Genomic DNA, 18209 nt, shown 5'->3' with positions numbered 1-18209 from the left:
ACATCCCAAATATATATCCATGTTAAATGTTCCACTATTTTAAAGTGCAGTCCAGTACTCCCATTTATCAGTAATATAACAGAAAAGACCATCTATAGTCAAACAATAATAGTTCCACTTATTGCCTGAAGTCTGGAGGTGGGGTAAAAATGGATCTCTGACCCCTTACCTAGCATATAATGTAGAGCAAGATGACCACCTTCATTACTGCAAACTGGGTGGTGGCACTTGTTGCACTACTTTAGGTACGGAATGTTGTATTGCTTATATAAATATAGATTGTAAATAATGTATTGTAATGCAACAGGTTGCCAAATGCCACAGGTCAATGCATTTTCTCATCCCTACACTCAGACACACTTTTAGGACTGTAGTTTTACTATCTCTCTTTACCGAATATTTTCTGCTGTTGAATCCCAAGTTTAAACTGTATGGATTTATTTTTTCTGTGACAGGTGGAAATATGGACTGGTACAGCACACTTGTCCTCTTGTTTATCTTTTGTCTGTCCTATATCATCCTGAGCTTCATGAAGATATTTAAGGAGAAAGCAACACTTCCCCCTGGACCCATGCCTCTGCCATTCATCGGGAATCTTCTACAGCTCGACACCAATGACATTGTCAACTCACTCATGAAGGTGAGTGAGACTAAATAGTAAAATATGGAGGTTAGTGTGCCTACATTACAATGAGGTTTTTAGGACATAGGTATTATAATATATTTACTATTATATATACAAACAAAACATATTTTTGAATAGCTTCATTGCAAAAGGGCTCACTAATTTATAGGTGAGCATATTTTGTCCTCCTGAATTATTGTCCAAGAGTAGGAGGTGTGCATTTGTTGCATGTGGTATCTTGAAGGTAGATATTTCCTAAACTACAGTACTTTGTCATGTAATTATATACATTTCAACATCTACAATCGAATATGGTAAATAATTGTGTCTGCTTGTTTCCCAACTGCATTAACCAATGCTGAATTTATTGATCTTTATATTATCCCAGACTTGAGTCCATAAGGTGGATTGTGTAGCTCCCATAATTGTGCTAATGGGGGCATGGCAGCAGCAGATTGGGGGTATTGCACATTCTGGGAAGGCGTTTTTTTTTAGACAAATGTAATTTCTTATGCCACCCACCATGGAAACACCTGCCTCCACTGCAAAACATTACTCTCAAATTCAGACAAATGTGCTGATTATGTCTTAGAGGGTAAGGAAGAGCTCTAGGTGCATTAGATTCACTGTATGGACCTCCAAGTGCCACTCCTGAGGCCAAGGCACCACACTCCAAATACCTCCCAGGAAAGTGACAAAACCGATAAAACCAGCTATATCAGTAAGCAGCTGCAGTGCAGGGCTACTCAGAGAAGGTGACTATAAATGTGTTCCTCATTAAAATTATGCAAGAGATGGTACCATGCAATGAGATAATTATTGCTCTTCCGAGACAGAAGACTAAAGTGAAATTACATTTCACCCCCACTGTAACCTTCTCCACCTTCTGACAAAATGCTGGACCCTTGGGAATCACCCAGACATGAAATATTAAAAAGGCCCAATAATGACTGCATTTAACCAAAGCTGCTACCTGAGCTTCAACAATTTGTCAAGATGTAAGCGAGAAGCACTAGGTACAGTGTCAATTTCAAAGCCCATTTTATACAGATGTGTCCACCTACATCTATCCTCCATGCACTACAAGTTGTGCTACACATAATGCATGTGCACTGTGTGACTCGGTTGCGCCGAGCTTCTTTTTGTGTGACTTTTCCATTGAAATACATCTTATTCACAAAGCGATACAAATAGGTCACGCAAGATGCTTCTGCTGATTAAAATGATATGTGGCATGTCTATATTCTGTATGAGACTACGATTATATCTGCATGCAAAATGCTATGTTACAGTGTCAGTGGCTGTGACACTGTGACATAGCATTTTGCATGCAGATACAGCATTGTATCAAAATCACAATGGTGCAGAGAAGTGAAAATTAAAATTTCACATACTCCTTCCAAATTATGTAATATGGGATCAAATGTACATATCTGTCATCCTCATCTGGGAAATGCTTCAAAGAAGTAAGCACATAAAAAAATAAAACATGTATATAGTGCAATACTGATATGGGTAAATAATTTATTTTACCAATGCATAAAATCAACATATACAATGCAAATAAATATATATAAAATGTCAAGTCCAGTCCAAGAGGTATTGGCTGCCTATCAGATGTAAGAGGGGCATAAGCATATACAGTAAGTATGGGTATGAGGTCCCGGGAACTCAACCATCCATACACCAAATAGCTGACCCCTCTTGTGCAATTTTGGCCATCCTCCTGGGTCCCGCTATCAATGATTATAATTGCTCAGTTGTGATTTTTATCCTTGCTAACCAGAAATGGTGAAAATTAATGCTGGAACGCAAATGCGTTCCACGTATAGGAAGTTCCTGGTGCATCACTTCTGGTTTCACCACTGTTGGGTACAATCTCTGTCCCTATGTGAAATAAATCCATACAGATATTCTTTCATGAGAGGAACTCTCTTATCATAGTCAGATGTGACATTGCTATGCATTCTAAAGTCCAGGGAACATAACAAACCATGCGTTTCAACGTAAAAAAACATTAAAAAAATGACATTTGATCAGCGTAAAATTATACTAAAAATAATTTGAACTAATTTTAAGTCTGTTCTCAATTCCCCTGGTGTCAGAGTTTTTAAATCAAAAACCTATTTCATTTCTATTCTGGACATTTTATTTTCCAAGTCCCTAGATAGCCAGGTGGTAGAAACCTGCTCTATACCCCAAAAGTTGATAATATCGGGGGCATTAGAGCAATTTTTTGTATGAAGTGTGAAGCTAAAGGGTGAGTGAGAAGGCCTTTGCAAATATTGTATATACTGTATGCTCTGAAATTTTGGTTTTTAACACCCTTGTAGTTTTGCCTAGATATAGTCAATCATATTTGCATTCCAGAGCATATATTACATTCTTAGAGTAACAGATTAAAAAATGGTTGACCTTATATGTTACTCCCTTAACCATAAAGTCAACCATTTTCTTAGCTTTATTTAGATTTTTTTTATAGTCCTGCAAGGTAGACAGTTCTCACACCAATGGAATCCCATTGTGCGGATACCACTCTTCTCTCTTCCACAAGGCAACTTCTGATTAATTTTTCCTTTAATGAAGGTGCTATCCTATATATGAAAACTGTTTTTTCAGGAAGATTTTTTTATAATTTATCTTATTTAAATATTCTCTTTTCCATTTTATTATTTTTTTTAAAAATGTATGTGATCCATATTGTGAAGGCCCTATCAAATGTATTCAAGTCAATATCATTATTTGATGCACTATTGTTCTCAATAAGGAGATATTCCCTTTTGACTATGACTAAAGGTAAAATGAATAATACAATTATTTTGGTTTGATCTCTCACAAAAAGTATTCACGATTTCTAAACTTCCTCTCCAAATAAAAAACACATCACCTATGAAGTATTATGTTATTTAGCCAATTGTGATGTTTTTTGCTCTGCTTATTAATCTACATATTAGAATCTGTCTCTTCTTATGTGTTTTGTCTCTATTTGACCCTGATCAATGTAACTGGACAGATCTAAAAGACAATCTCCTTTTGACTATGAGTAAAGTTAAAATGAATATAAAAATTATTTTAGTTCAATCTCTCACAAATGTATTCAGGACCTCTGTACTTCCTCTCCAAATAAAAAACACATCATCTATGAAGTGGTACCAGCATGTCATAAATAAATTAGCGCATCTGGGGGTGAACTTGGTGCCCATTGCTGTACTGACTTCTTGTACAAAAATGAACCATTGAGATAAAAATAATTATTTTTCAGAATAAATAGGATACTCTTTAGGATAAACTCCTTGGTATTTTAATCTAAGTCACTTTTGTTGATGAAATAAGAAACAGCCTCCCGATCAGAGAAAGGTAATACCTTCTTCCAGCCCTACAACAATTTGTCCCAAATGCCACTCTCAAATTTAAACTGAAACTTCCTATTTTGGCTCCCTAAATCAACTAGAAAATAATTGAATTACTTACCTAGAAAGCTTACCTCATTAAAAGAGTTTTATTAGAGCTTGTCCTACATATATTCCTTACAGTGGTACACACTGGTATATCCTCATAATTGCCCCAAAAGTTATTCTGAGACACACTCACTCATAAAAAACAAAGAATAACTTGGATGTATATTTACTAAAGCTTTTGGTAAAAATTCAAAACTGATGGACTTTAGAGCTGCAAAAAATGACTGACATCGACATCAGGTTTCAGTTGAAGCTAAAACCCAATGGATAATAATATTTTTTTTAGACAGCTAAAGGCTGTAGATGTTTGACAGGGAATCGGTATGATGTACCAGTGGACTGGATGCTGGCAGTCAAAAGACCGACAGCGGCATCCCGATGTTGAAGATTCTAACAGGGGCCGGTAAGTAGGCTACAGCCATTCCATCACTTGCCACTCAGCTAAGTAACCAAGTTAGGTTAAGCAATAATTATATGTTCATCCTATATTAACATTCCATTGATGCTGACTTTGCCACAGTTAACAACTATCTACCAACACAAAGCCTAGGGCCAACTCCATGCACATTCTCCAAAACATATCTGTTGCTTCAACAACACTGAATATCCCCTGAATTACTCCTGTAATTCCATTGTTTAAAATATACCTTCAGAATAGATTTGGCTTTCATGCTGGATCTACTGCTTGTGGCTACAATTGTTCTATACCAACAAGATTAGTACAGAATGTGTTGTGGTATATGGCTATTCGTTTTAGTGTAGAGGACCTTGGTGGTGGAGCCTCTCTGTCTCCTACACTCAAATAATCCAACAGTTTATGGCTGCAATTGTTATTAAGCAGAGTGAGTGTAGGAGAAATGGAGTGAAAGGCTACAGTTTTATTAATGTATGGGCCTAATGGTTTGTAGGCAGAAATATTTATTTAAAGTGTATTTATCTACTTTACATACTTCTCCATGAGTGATTTGAATGTGCCATTCAAAACAACAAGTGGGTGGTGCAGTGTGATTTACATCATCACAGCATTTCTCCATCTACCTTTGCAGGATGAGTGTTTGATCCCTTGGGAATAAAGGAGATCTCCCTCTATAGGAAACAACTATGGTTACAGCTTCTCACATACTAATGTAATGTACTGATCCTTACTATATATATATATTAAATTGCAGATCTGGAGTTCTAACATAAGCCAAGTACAGTGGGTGTGTGCAACTAAATGCTGACCAGAAAAAAAAGGCATATACTGTATGCTTGTATAAGCCATAATATTTGTGGGTGATCAAAGAGAGGTGCAAATAGTGGATGATGGTGACAGTTAATGTATTAGGTTTAATATGATATCGACTTCTGCCAGTGCATTAGAAAAAGCTTGTGACTGGTACCTGTGAAAGTGCCACTGATAATGATTGCTGCTATCTTCATTGCTTGAGCATAGACTGTGGTTTTTTAAATGTTAATAAGTAATATTGCCATTTAATTGATGCCTAAAGCCAAATGTGATTATTGCACATACAACAGTTTACAAAAGCCACTTCAGACTAAAGTACTACCTGGGTCCACTTTTTAATCAATTAAATATTTAGAGGGATGCTTCCTAAACGCTAATTACATTCACATCCAATTTTCTATTGTAGCCACATGGATTTCTACTGTAATTTTCACACGATTACCATGTCAGGAACACCCATTTCAAATTTAGGGATCTACAGTTTACATATAGAACAGATTTTCCTATTAACTACTGGTGCTTTAAATCTAGAGGCTAAGGGCAATATCCAATTAGCCCCGATGGATAGGACGCTGATGGATAGCCGAGATTGGTGAAAAACAGGGGTTATCCATGTTTTTATTTTGTTTTTGTTCACCCTATCATTTAATTGTGGTTGAAATAATAGGATCATTCTCAAAAAAACACATAGGACCCGCGATAAACTTGCAGACCTATGTGTTTTCACCATTTAGGTGGTGAAAAAACGGCACTTATCATGGATTATTTTTCAGAACACATCAGGTCCCGAAAAATATCTACGATAAGTGCCGGCGTCGGGCGACACTTTGCGGTTAATAGGATAGCCCCACCGCGATCAATTAGCATCGCTATTTTAGCACTGCTAATTTGATACTCCCCTTAATCACAGAAATCTTACGGCTGCCATCTTGCATTATGTAACATTTACTCCTAACAGTTTAATATACTTCTCAGCTTTTATACATTTTATGCAGGCTCAAAATTGTTTATACAGTATTTTTGTTTTCTTAAATCAATAATTAATATTTTGTTATAAGAGAGAAATTATACTCCCAGCCCCACCCTACTTACCTTTCCATCTCCTCCTCCTTTTCCATCACTTCTTCTCCATTTTTCTTCTTCCTTTTTTTCCATACTTGGATCTTTACATTATCATTTAGGTATTGACAAAAAGATACAATGCCCTTTAAGTGTATTTAAACCACTATTCTTCAAAACACCCTTTAATAATCTTGGTGTAACAGGATTGACATATTTTCTTACAAAGTTAATTGTAGCAAACAATGATTTGCAGAGTTAATACATTGTAATATATTTTTTTTTTATATATAACATGTTACAATAAAAATCTTTAAATGTCAAATACTTTGTATTCTACCTTGACCATTCTATACTTATGTACAAAAACTGAATTTTTTTGGGAGAAACCTGTTTATTACTTCTTTATTTCAATAAAACATTTCTGAATGAAAGAAATGATAGATTAGTAATCATTTTGGATAGAGTAACTAAAGTTATCTGATATTATTCTTATCTCTGACCCCTTTTGGGCAGAGCCAAGACTATTCCTGTAAATAGTTTTAGTTTATAAATTAACATTTTAGTTCCATTTTAACCTCCTGTGTTCATGCACATGATATTAGTGCACATGTAGATGTGTTTGTCAGTGGTATCAATAAATGAAAGCATAACTGTTCTGAACAAAATATTAGCTTATGCATTAGATTTAAATGGTGCTACTGTAGATATATTTTTTTAGATTTGTAATGTTAAGTATAAGACCTGACAATTGTTTCTATCTCTGAAAAATATCTATTAATTCGTCTTACTTTTTCACAGCTAAAAGATAAATATGGACCAGTATACACCCTGTATTTGGGACCGAAACCAGGACTGGTCATATGTGGATACAGCGCCAATAAGGAGGCTTTCATTGACCAAAATGATTTATTTGGCGAGAGAGGGGACTATCCCGTTTTCTTAAACTTCATAGGCATACATGGTAAGGTTAAAATGAACCTAAATTCCCAATTTTTCTGTTAGATCATCTATTTCAATTGACCTTAAGTAGGGATGGGACATTTTTTGGAGAATTGTAGAAAAGCAGGATGAGGTCTAGGAGAAGGATTCCATGATTGGCACGTGAAAGTAGACATGAGACAAGGGATAAAAGAAAAGAAGGGAGAAAGAATAGAAGAAATGAATGGAGGCAGGGTTGATGGGAAGAAAAGTGTAAAGAATATAAAGAAGGTTTATTAAATTAAGAATTCTAAATAAATCGCTATAGAAATTAAATTTATTTTACTGGCATCTGCTTAATTCTTTGTAAAGATCATTATCAGGAATTTTTATGGTCATAAGGTTATCCCGCTATGCCCTATCTGCCTAGGGGTTCAGTTTTATGATCTCTCAAGCAATCTGTAATTGATCTGAAAATAATGTGCCCTAGGACCTAGACCTCATACAATAATGGCTAATCATGTACAGTATGTTGCCATGCTAAACTGTAATCCTGTTTCTTTACAGTCAGACCAAGCAACAGTTTTAGTTCGTGTGTGTCCTGCTTTAGATACAACAATATATTTGCTGTTTATTTAAAATTTAAACCAATGCACAAACGTGAAGGTCAGTGTTGTAAGTAGGGTATTTGGAGATGAAAAACGGAGCCCTCTTCATGTGCCCGCTCACCACCATTTCTCATCACTCTGGGAATATTCTTTTCCATTACATATGCACCTTAATGTCCCCAGTAGTAGTGTCCCTCTTGAAATGCCCACTGTTGTAGTGCCCCTTATGCAATGTTCCCAGTAGCAGTGCCCCAGTAGTGCCACTTATACAGTGCCCCTTATACAGTGTCCCCAATAGTGCCCCTTATACAGTGCCCCCAGTAGTGATCCCCCTATGCAGTTCCCCCAGTAGTTGTCCCTCTTGTGCAGGCCCCCAGAAGTGCCCTTTATAAAGTGCAACCAGTAGTGGTCCCCCCAATGAAGTGTCCCTTATACAGTGCCCCCAGTAGTGGTCCTCCCTCTGCAGTGCCCCTTATACAGTGCCCCCAGTAGTGGTCCTCCCTATGCAGTGCCCCCAGTAGTGATACAGTGTCCCCTATACAATTTCCCTGGCCAGTAGTGCCCCTTACATATATAACACACGCAGTCATACAGCCGTGGCCAAAACTTTTGAGAATTACACAAGTATTGGTTTTCACAATGTTTTCTGCTTCAGTGTTTTTAGACCTTTTTGTCAGAAGTTACTATGGTATACTGTAGTAAAATTACAAGCATTGTCAAAGGCTTTTATTGACAATTACATTAAGTTTATTCAGAGAGTCAATATTTGCAGTGTTGACCCTTCTTTTTCAAGACCTCTGCAATTTGCCCTGGCATGCTGTCAATCTCTGCCACATACTGACTGATGGCTGCCCATCCTTGCTTAATCAATGCTTGGAGATTGTCATAATTTGTGGGTTTTTGTTTGACCACCCGCCTCTTGAGGATTGACCACAAGTTCTCAATGGGATTAAGGTCTGGGGAGTTTCCTGGCCATGGACCCAAAATTTTGATGTTTCGTTCCCCGAACCACTTAGCTATCACTTTTACATTATGGCAAGGAGCTCCATCATGCAGGAAAAGGCATTGTTTGTCACCAAACTGTTCTTGGATGGTTGGGAGAAGTTGGAGGATGATTTGGTACCATTATTTATTCATGGCTGTGTTCTTAGGCAAAATTGTGAGTGAGCCCACTCCCTTGGTTGAGAAGTAACCCCACACATGAATGGTCTCAGGATGCTTTTCTGTTGGCGCAGGTCAATCCTCTTCTCCAGTAGGTTTCCTGGGCATTAAAATTAACAGTCCAGTGTTACGATCCAATTCTGACAAAGACTATATGTGTGAGTGGCATGGCTGTCAATCAACAGCCTGGTCACTGATTGTCCTGTTGTGAAGGGTGTCCCCTGGCTGTGGTATAACACCCCACTATAAAGAGCCCAGTGCTGGTTGTGAAAAATACGGGTGACCCCTACGTATTTTGTCCCCCATATTTTCACCACCCAGACCGGCACACACAGGCCAGTTCTGGTTGTTCTTTTAGAAGGGAGACCCCTCTCCATTTGTTTTTAACACTTTTCTAGGTTTTTTTTCACACAGAAGCAATCACGGATCTTACTGATCTATGCATGTTTCTGTGTAAGTTGCACCTGGCTCATGCTAAAATCACCAGCATGAAGCAGGTCTATTATTTTGGGGATGTTGTGTTGACTTTGTATTAGATTTGGTGTCTGATTTCAAATCAAAGATTAGTTATTCAAGGGATCCTATGTTGGTCTATGTAAAAGTACCAATGTTTAGACGATATTTGATTTTAAAGGGGATTCGGTTTTATATTTGATTTCACATTCAGTTTTGATTCTCAAAATCGAATGCCAATTGAATGCAAAATCACCCAAAACACAAAATCAACCAAAATCGAACTTTGATAAATAAACCCCTCAGTCAGTACATTCTCATGCTGTATCACAAAAAGTCTGCATGTATCCTGTATGCCTGCAGCATCTGCTATAAGGGAATTCAGCATACAAGTGAACTAATCAGAATAAAGCTAAACCACAAATTTATTGTTCATTCAGATGCTCTACTTTCACCTTCCCATTAACACTTTTGGTTTGATTCTAAATCTAGGGACATTTTTTATTATATACCAACATTTTTCACACCATAGACCTGAGTTTCACGAATGGTGAAAAATGGGTGAAACGCCGGCGCTTCATTCTGCTGACGCTAAAGAACTTTGGTATGGGGAAGAGGAGTATAGAAGAAAGGATACTGGAGCAGGCAGACTTCCTCATCAAACAGTTTGAGAAAACAAAAGGTAAAATTCCTTATATAATCTTTCTGACTAAACTGATCAATTATGTTGCAGAATTTTTACTTGTTGTGTATTGTTTAACATTGTAATAGCAGTAGCAAATGCAGCTCAACATTACTTTGTGATTTCATCCATTGTCACAGTAACCAGAACTTTATTGGTTCATTAATCCTTATTTTGTAAGTGGTAGTTTAGATGGAATGGAAGGAAGGAGTAGTTTAGGATGAGGCGAGGATCAGTTGGAGGATGAAGATCAAAGTATCTAGGATAGTGCACAATGGGCATTCATGAAAACATGAGTATTGAGTAAGTGCTTGAAAGATTTAAAGTTGGATGCAAGCCTCATAAAGGGGGAATTAAGGGGGTATTAAGCCTTGGAGCATGATAAAGGAATTAATTGCATTAAACAAGGTAGAAGATGACAATTGCATGGATTGTGGTCTTGGTAACATCTCTTAAGAGGAAAGGGGGAATCGTTACAATGTTGTGAAGGTGGATGTGACAGGATTGGTTGAGCATATGGATATGGGGAGTGAACTTGAGGGTGGAGTCCATAATGACCCTCAGGCATCAAGCTTGGGGAACAGGAGAAAAGTTAAATCTATCAAGTGTAAGGGAGATTGGAAGAGGGAATGTGACACTGTTTGGAAGACATATGATAAGCTGAGGATTGGATGACAATACTGTACACTATAACTTTCCTAAAACCTTGCTGAAGCTATGTTTCTGTGTCTTTTCCCCATGCTCATTGAATTATTGTCTGTGTCAGTGATTCCAAATCAATACTTTTGTTGACATGTGGTGGCGTTATTATTATTATTATTATTTATTATTATTATCCTTTTTTATATGGCGCCACAATTGTACTGCAGCACCTTACAGAGCACATAAACAAATTTAGTGAGCAAGAAACCAGTGACCAGTAAAATACGATACAATGCAGGACTTTTACATAGTTTATACACATTGCTGCATTTCGATCATAATACTCAAATAAGCAACAGGGTATAAGTGTTAGGTGTTCTAGCAGGGAGCAGGGCCGGACTGTCCATCTGGCAATCACGGCAAATATGTGATAAATATCCCTACCAAAATGGCTGCCACCATATAGTGTAATGCAATGCAATGGCCAGAGGGAGAGATGGGCTCTAGTGTCAGAAAATCAGCACATGCTTGGCTGGAGGCAGAGCTATTGCTCCCCCTGGGTGCAGCAGATGCCCCCCCTCCCACGGGTGCCCCCCTGTGATTGTAAGAGCACCCCGCCACGATGGCAGGAGCACCCACCACCTGATGATCACAGCAGCACCAACCTGCAGGTAGGTGGTAATGCTAGAATCCCCTTAGTTGTGTGTATGTGTATGTATGTGTATATATATATATATATATATATATATTATACAATCGGGAAACCTGCTGCCTTAATACCAACAGCTGGCTTCCCGACTGTCATATCCCAGCGAGGGTGAAATGCCGGGCGTCTAGATGTAGACGCCTGTTATTTCCCTGATGCCGGAAGACAGGCGCCCGGCATCCCGATCGAAGGGATGCCGGGCACCGCAAGCGGACAGCCACGGGAGGGGGAGTGTTAGGTTTAGGGCACACGCCCGGGAGGGTTAGGGTTAGGCTAGGGGGAGGGAGGGTTAGCGTTAGGCACCCCCGGGGGGGACTTAGGGTTAGGCACCACCCTCGGGGACTTAGGTTTAGACAGCGGGGGAGGGGGGGCTAGAGTTAGGCACTTAAAGGGGGGATTAGTGTTAGGCACTTGGGGGTTCGGTTAGTGTTAGGCACGCCTAAGGATGGTTAGGGGGTTCGGTTAGGTTAGTTTATACTTACCTTAGCGACGATCGGGATTTCCAGCGCTGTCGGGCTTCCGCTGTCGGCCTATATATAGATAGGTATGTGTGTATGTATGTGTGTGTGTGTGTATATGTATGTGTATATATATATATATATATATACACGCGTGTGTGTATATATGCATATATATATATATATATATAAATCCCCTTGTGTTACCACAAAAGGATTCAACCAGCACTCCAATATAAATGCAAAAATATAAAAGTAGATTTTAATGTGCCATAAAAAGCCATTAAGCAGCTATATTATTATGAAGCAAGCCAGAAAGTCAGGACATCATATATCATATCATCAGACAAGTAATCATGTTCTACTGAACCGTGAGTCTGGAAGTCATATGTTCCATGCCATTCCCCGACAGATGTTTTGGTTAATACCATTTTCAAGAGGCAGCATCCACCACACTGAGGGACAAACAGGCTTAAATACATAAGAGGCATGCTTACCTAATCAAACACCATGGCATCATGAGCCCATCTCCATCCGCCCGTGCTGCCTGGTACATCCCCCAACAGATTGGTACAGCCACGATCTGCCGGACCGGAAGGCGGAACCAAGCTGCACCATCCAAGGAAGGGAGAAGACCAATGCATGCATGCACCCGGAAGCGGTCGCACGGTAACCACGGTGCTCACTATAAACAAAGTGCACACATATAGAATACAAAACAATCACACATGAAAAATATCTAATAATAAACTGATATCTAGAATCCAGTGAGTATCAAAAGAACATACAATGTAAGTGAAAACATAAAAAGAGATTAATAGCAATATAGTTTCATGAATTAATCCATGAAAGAAAATTGATATATAAAAATAAATGAATAAAGTCCAGCATATGTAGTCTTACGCCTGTCTAAAAGAAACCAATATTATCACAGAAAGGCTGACAAACAACACTCCTCATTTAACCCGTAGGTACCATACTGTGATGCTTATGGATCCAATGACACTCATGCTGTAATAAAAGTTTGTGCCAAACCCCCCCCCCTGCGTAGTGGTGGAACATGATCCAATGGCATGAATCTGAAGTCTTTCAGGCTATGTCCCATGGCAACAAAATGTTTTGCCACTGGAGGAGTTTTTGAATCCATCTTCAGAAATGCTCTTTTAATTGAAAACCTATGCATCACAATCCTCTCCTTAACCATGCGTATGGTCTTCCCAACGTAAATCAGATTGCATGAACACATGATAACATAGACAGCATATTTGGTCTCACAGTTCATTCGGAATTGCAGCTTGTATTTCATCCCAGTAACAGGATGGACAAATGAATTGCCTGTTTTTAGATGTTGACAATTCAAACAAACAGAGCATTTGAATGCCCCTTTGTTTAGCTTAAGCTAACTATTATTCTTTGGGGTATTAGATTCAATATAAGAGGGACTAATCAATTGCTTCAGATTATGGCTGCACTTATAACAAAATAACGGCACATTATGACACAAATTCCCCATAACTGGGTCAGTGGCAATGATGTGCCAATGCTTCAAAATCGATTTGCGCAGCAGTCCAGAAGTAATGGAGTATGTGCTAGTCTCTCTTTTATCTCCTTTTTACAGCCGGAAATGAGTAATTCATCACGATTGAGGGGCTATCATTGGTCTGAAGTGCAAAAAGCGATACAGAAATGTCTATGTCTCAATCGTGATGAATTACTCATTTCCTATGGCGCGATCTTCCCCTCCTTGGGGTGTGGAGAGGGGTTACTAATGCTCTTTATGTACACAGAGCACCACAATGTATAGTCATGGCTCTGCTTTGATGTGTACAGATGTGTGGTTTAGCACCCCTGCCATAAAAATTCCTACAGTGAATGCTATCTAATGCTTTATTACACATCTGAAGGAAAGGAGACACCTTCAGCCTGGAGTTGCACCCCTCCCTTATTGGTTTAAAAGCTTGGAGTCTGATATTGTATATGCACACTAGTAATAGGCACAATTTTAGGTAAGTCCTACAAGTTTATATACTGTAGTGCAACTTTGGGTTGATTTTTGGGGTGTGGGTCCCGTAGATTGCTTTGGCTGGTCTGGTCCAGGGCATCGCATTATAACACATTCCTTCTTTTCTGCACAATTTTAACACTTTATTGTTTGTTTTCTTTATATTTGTATTTTCACCTTTCTATGCAGCCACTTTGTCATTGATGAAGGGACACTAATTCAGTGGGAGATTACCTCCTAGTTTATTATGAGGAACACTTATAGAATGTACTCATCGTGTGCAATGAACCCTCGTTGAATTGTCAGTAAGTGCGGCCTAGCCCAACAGCTGTTTTGGTACCCTCTGGTACCTTCTTCCAAGGGCATACCCACTGGTCTTATAGCCCCCTGGTTACCTGCACTTGGAGTAAACAGCACCAACAAGCAGCACTCACCTGTAATAGATCATTTCATCTCACCTGGAACCTCCATGTGGTGGTTTGACGCGTACAGCGGGGACCCGGAAGTGACATGTGCCTTCCACCAGAGATTGAGTTCCACGGACTGGAAGTGACGTTCCAGCTGTCGGGCAGTGTATATAAATACTTTATACATTGAATCAATTTTTAAAGATTGCAGTGCCATCTGTCAATGTTGCAAAGTCCAAGCCATGCATGTAGGGGAACCACAACAACACACACACATTTATATAAAAATGAAAAGCAAAAGGAAAAAAGATAAAAACATTGTATCAATATGGATAATGTTCTTATAAGAAATATTTAAAATTAAGTTCTTCATTTAGTCCACAAGGAAAGCATCCGGAAAGTATTCACAACGCTTCACTTTTTCCACATTTTGTTATGTTACAGCCTTATTCCAAAATGGAGTAAATTAATTTTTGTCCTCAAAATTCTACACACAATACCCCATAATGACAATGTGTAAAAAGTTGTTTTGAGATTTTTGCAAATTTAAATAAAAAAAAAACTGAGAAATCACACGTACATAAGTATTCATGGCCTTTGCCATGAAGCTCAAAATTGAGCTCAGGTGCATCCTGTTTCCACTGATCATCCTTGAGATGTTCCTACAGCTTAATTGGAGTCCACATATGGTAAATTCAGTTGATTGGACATGATTTTGAAAGGCATATACCTATCTATATAAGGTCCCACACTTGACAGTGCATGTCAGAGCACAAACCAAGCATGAAGTCCAAGGAATTGTCTGTAGACCTCTGAGACAGGATTGTCATGAGGCACATATCTGGGAAAGGGTACATGTGGAATGCAGATGGTCAAAAAGATGGTGCCGGAATCCAGACAGCATCAGGATCCTAGCTCCAGTACCAACTGATGGCATCCTGAAGGTTTAGGGGAGGGTTGGGTTTAGGTGTTAGGGTTAGGCACTAGGGGGAGGGTTAGGGTTAAGCCATAAGGGGGGAGGGTTAGGTTTAGGTACTAGGGGGAGGTTAGGTGTAGGCAGAAGGGAGGGAGGGTTAGGGGTAGGGTAGGGACAGGGGGAGGGTTAGGATGAAAAGAATATCAGAATTATAAATCCTCAAAGAGCGCTTACCAACTTACCTCATAGTGTTGGTATTCTGACTGTCGGGATGCCACTGTCCGTATTTTGACTGGCGGCACCCGACTTCCGAGATCCCATACCTATCCCACTTGTCACATATCAATTTAATCAGCACAGACTCCTGGTGTGTCTGTCCTAGTTGCATTGCATTTTAGCAAATAAAGATGTGAATAAGACACCCATGCTAGCAGAGTCTCACGGGACCTGGCACTCTGGGAGGGGCTTTTTGATGTGACTGAAGCAATATGTACACTGACAATGATGCCAGCAGTAACCATTCCAAGGTCCAAGGCACCTAGTCCATCTACCTACTAATACAGTCTTTGTCCTAGTTTTAAACAGACTTCAACTCTTTATAGCACCCTTATTATGCCCTCAGGTTTGCTGATTGTGTTTTTTTTATATCACAATGCTCCAGCCAACAGTCACACACCCTCCCGCTCTGCTCTCCTGTGTGAAAGGGCACCCAATTATGATGGAGAGACTTTTATATGAAATCCAAAACAAGCAAGATCCTAAGCTGGGAAGGTGATGATTTTCCCCGTTATGGGATCTGACCTTGGTGGGAAGACCCAAGCTAGGACTCTGATTCATTCGTAGACCCTAAGTTTGGGTGTGTTCAGTTTCTGGAAAAACGGAATCGCTCATCTCTAGTGCATAGTGAATACTTACCTCTCAGTGAGTTCCTGAACCCGCTGCAAGGTTTAGGTTAAGCCTAATTTGATCCCCAAAGAGGTAGTTATTTATAAAATACGTAGATCCTAAGGTACATAGTTAGAGATGTCTTAAAGCTTAGGGTTCGTTACTTATTGTGTGTATATGTGAAGTTGTTAATGTATAAACTTGAAAAACAGATGCAGCCAAATGCTATCTGTGTCTCCAACAGTGGCCTATAAGCTAAAGATTATTTATTTCTTGTGTGTTTATTGTGTCTGGGGTCAGGTTCCCTTCATCTACCAGGTAAGGGGAGGGAGTGAGTTCTTTGAAGAGGCCAACATACCCGTACCACCAAACCTCATTGGTGAGTGATACATATTTGTAAGATGCATCACACAATAAGCGCACTATCAGGCTCTTCAAAAAAATATTGAGAGAGTGAAGCAGCAAAAGCTCATATACTGTAGTAATAATATCAACATATTTTACTGTAGATTGAATTCTACTTTCCTCATACAGTAGACCTCATTTGCCCTTGGTAGGCTACACCTTACTATCCATAGAGGGTATTCAGTAACTCTACATATTTGTATTTTAATTTCAACTTCTCTCAATCTCATCCTCACTCTTTCTTGTTCCCCCACCTATTCCCTCTCGTTAATTCAAAGTTAATTCTCAGTTCAACAAATATTTGACAGTGCTACAGTGCTTTGACCCAACAGATCAATTCTTGGCACTCTTTTGTTATGTTTATTTGGTCAGTCTGCTGTTACTTTGTCATTTGTTATTTGATCTATACTGTAGGCTAAAAAAACTGTCTTTGAAAAGAAAACAGACTGTAGGGGCCTGCATGGGGGACACAGTAATGGGATCTTTATGGTTTTGTTGGTTGGGGGATTATTGCTATTATAAAAACTCAATCCTTTGATGCATACGGTGATGCTATGAAAAAAGTATAATCTTACACTGGAGATATTAAGATGGTATTACATATAACAAAGGCAATAAATAAAAATAAATGAATAAGGTTGGTAGATGAAAAAAGACTGATGTCATTGGAGCAACAGTAAAAATACAATAGATACAATAGTAGTGCTTAGCTAATGGGGGAAAAAACATTTTTTTTACATAAGTTTATTGAATTCATGAAAACAATACAGGAAAATAAGAACAAGTGATACTAAAATATTTCTTGTAAACAATGACGTGCGATATTATAATTTAACAATGTTCCACGGAAATGCACATCTCTTTTGAATAGGCAGTAATAATTTGTCCTTTAAGCATTGGTAGCTTATATCTGTATTACCTTAGTTTTTCCCTTTGACCTGTAATGATAACATTACCATTGGTGGAATGTGAGTGGAAGCTGAATATGCTTAAATCAATATTTTGAGTTTTGCATGCTCTGGTGATTGATTCGGTGAAATATATGCAAGTCAAATCTCAGTAAGTACTTTCTAGAAGCCTACATACAGTAGGACAAAGGGGTGTAGCTGTCTATTTAGTCTAGGGTAAATCATTTCTTCCATCTACAGTTTACCAGTGGTGAACAACAGATTGCCTGCTGGCTACCAGTGGCTTGGTGAGCCTTCACCTGTGGCCCCCAGCTTGCTGTTCCTGATCTCACTTGTAATAAAGTAAATAATAAGACTAAATGGAGCAGACAACTTCTGCAACATGTAATCTCCTATGCACAAGGTAGAACATTGTGGATTATTATATGGAGGCAACACAGCATACCAGAGAAGTTTTAGTTCTGCTGTATCATGAAAGAATGTAAAAAAATATTTGGTGATACTACCCTTTAACAACTTCTAAAGTATTGGATCATCTTAATGTCGGTTTATAACTGGGACATTCTGTACATACTGTAAAGCTTTCCCTAATCCCAATCTTTTATCATCTCCTCAAGATCCACTAGAAGTTAGAAAATTCCATCTGACTATCCGGTTGTATCTGGAAAAAGAGTCCCTTATATTA

The 18209-nt window shown here is 38.7% G+C and overlaps 1 protein-coding gene across 1 annotated transcript in view; it reads left to right on the top strand.

Moving 5' to 3' along the window:
* The first annotated feature begins 463 nt into the window (after window positions 1-463).
* LOC148502829 (cytochrome P450 2F3-like) overlaps window positions 464-18209 on the top strand; it is a 35112-nt gene continuing 17366 nt past the window's right edge. The window contains exons 1-3 of the mRNA XM_088449313.1: window positions 464-640; window positions 7172-7334; window positions 10046-10195. Coding sequence (XP_088305439.1) covers window positions 464-640; window positions 7172-7334; window positions 10046-10195 — 490 coding nt within the window. The remainder of the gene's footprint in view (window positions 641-7171; window positions 7335-10045; window positions 10196-18209) is intronic.

Source organism: Taudactylus pleione, unplaced genomic scaffold, assembly GCF_031769625.1.
Source record: "Taudactylus pleione unplaced genomic scaffold, aTauple2 ptg000481l, whole genome shotgun sequence".
Classification (NCBI taxonomy): Eukaryota; Metazoa; Chordata; class Amphibia; order Anura; family Myobatrachidae; genus Taudactylus; species Taudactylus pleione.
Note: the sequence above shows the minus strand (reverse complement) of the source record. Positions and strands in the feature narration are given on the sequence as shown.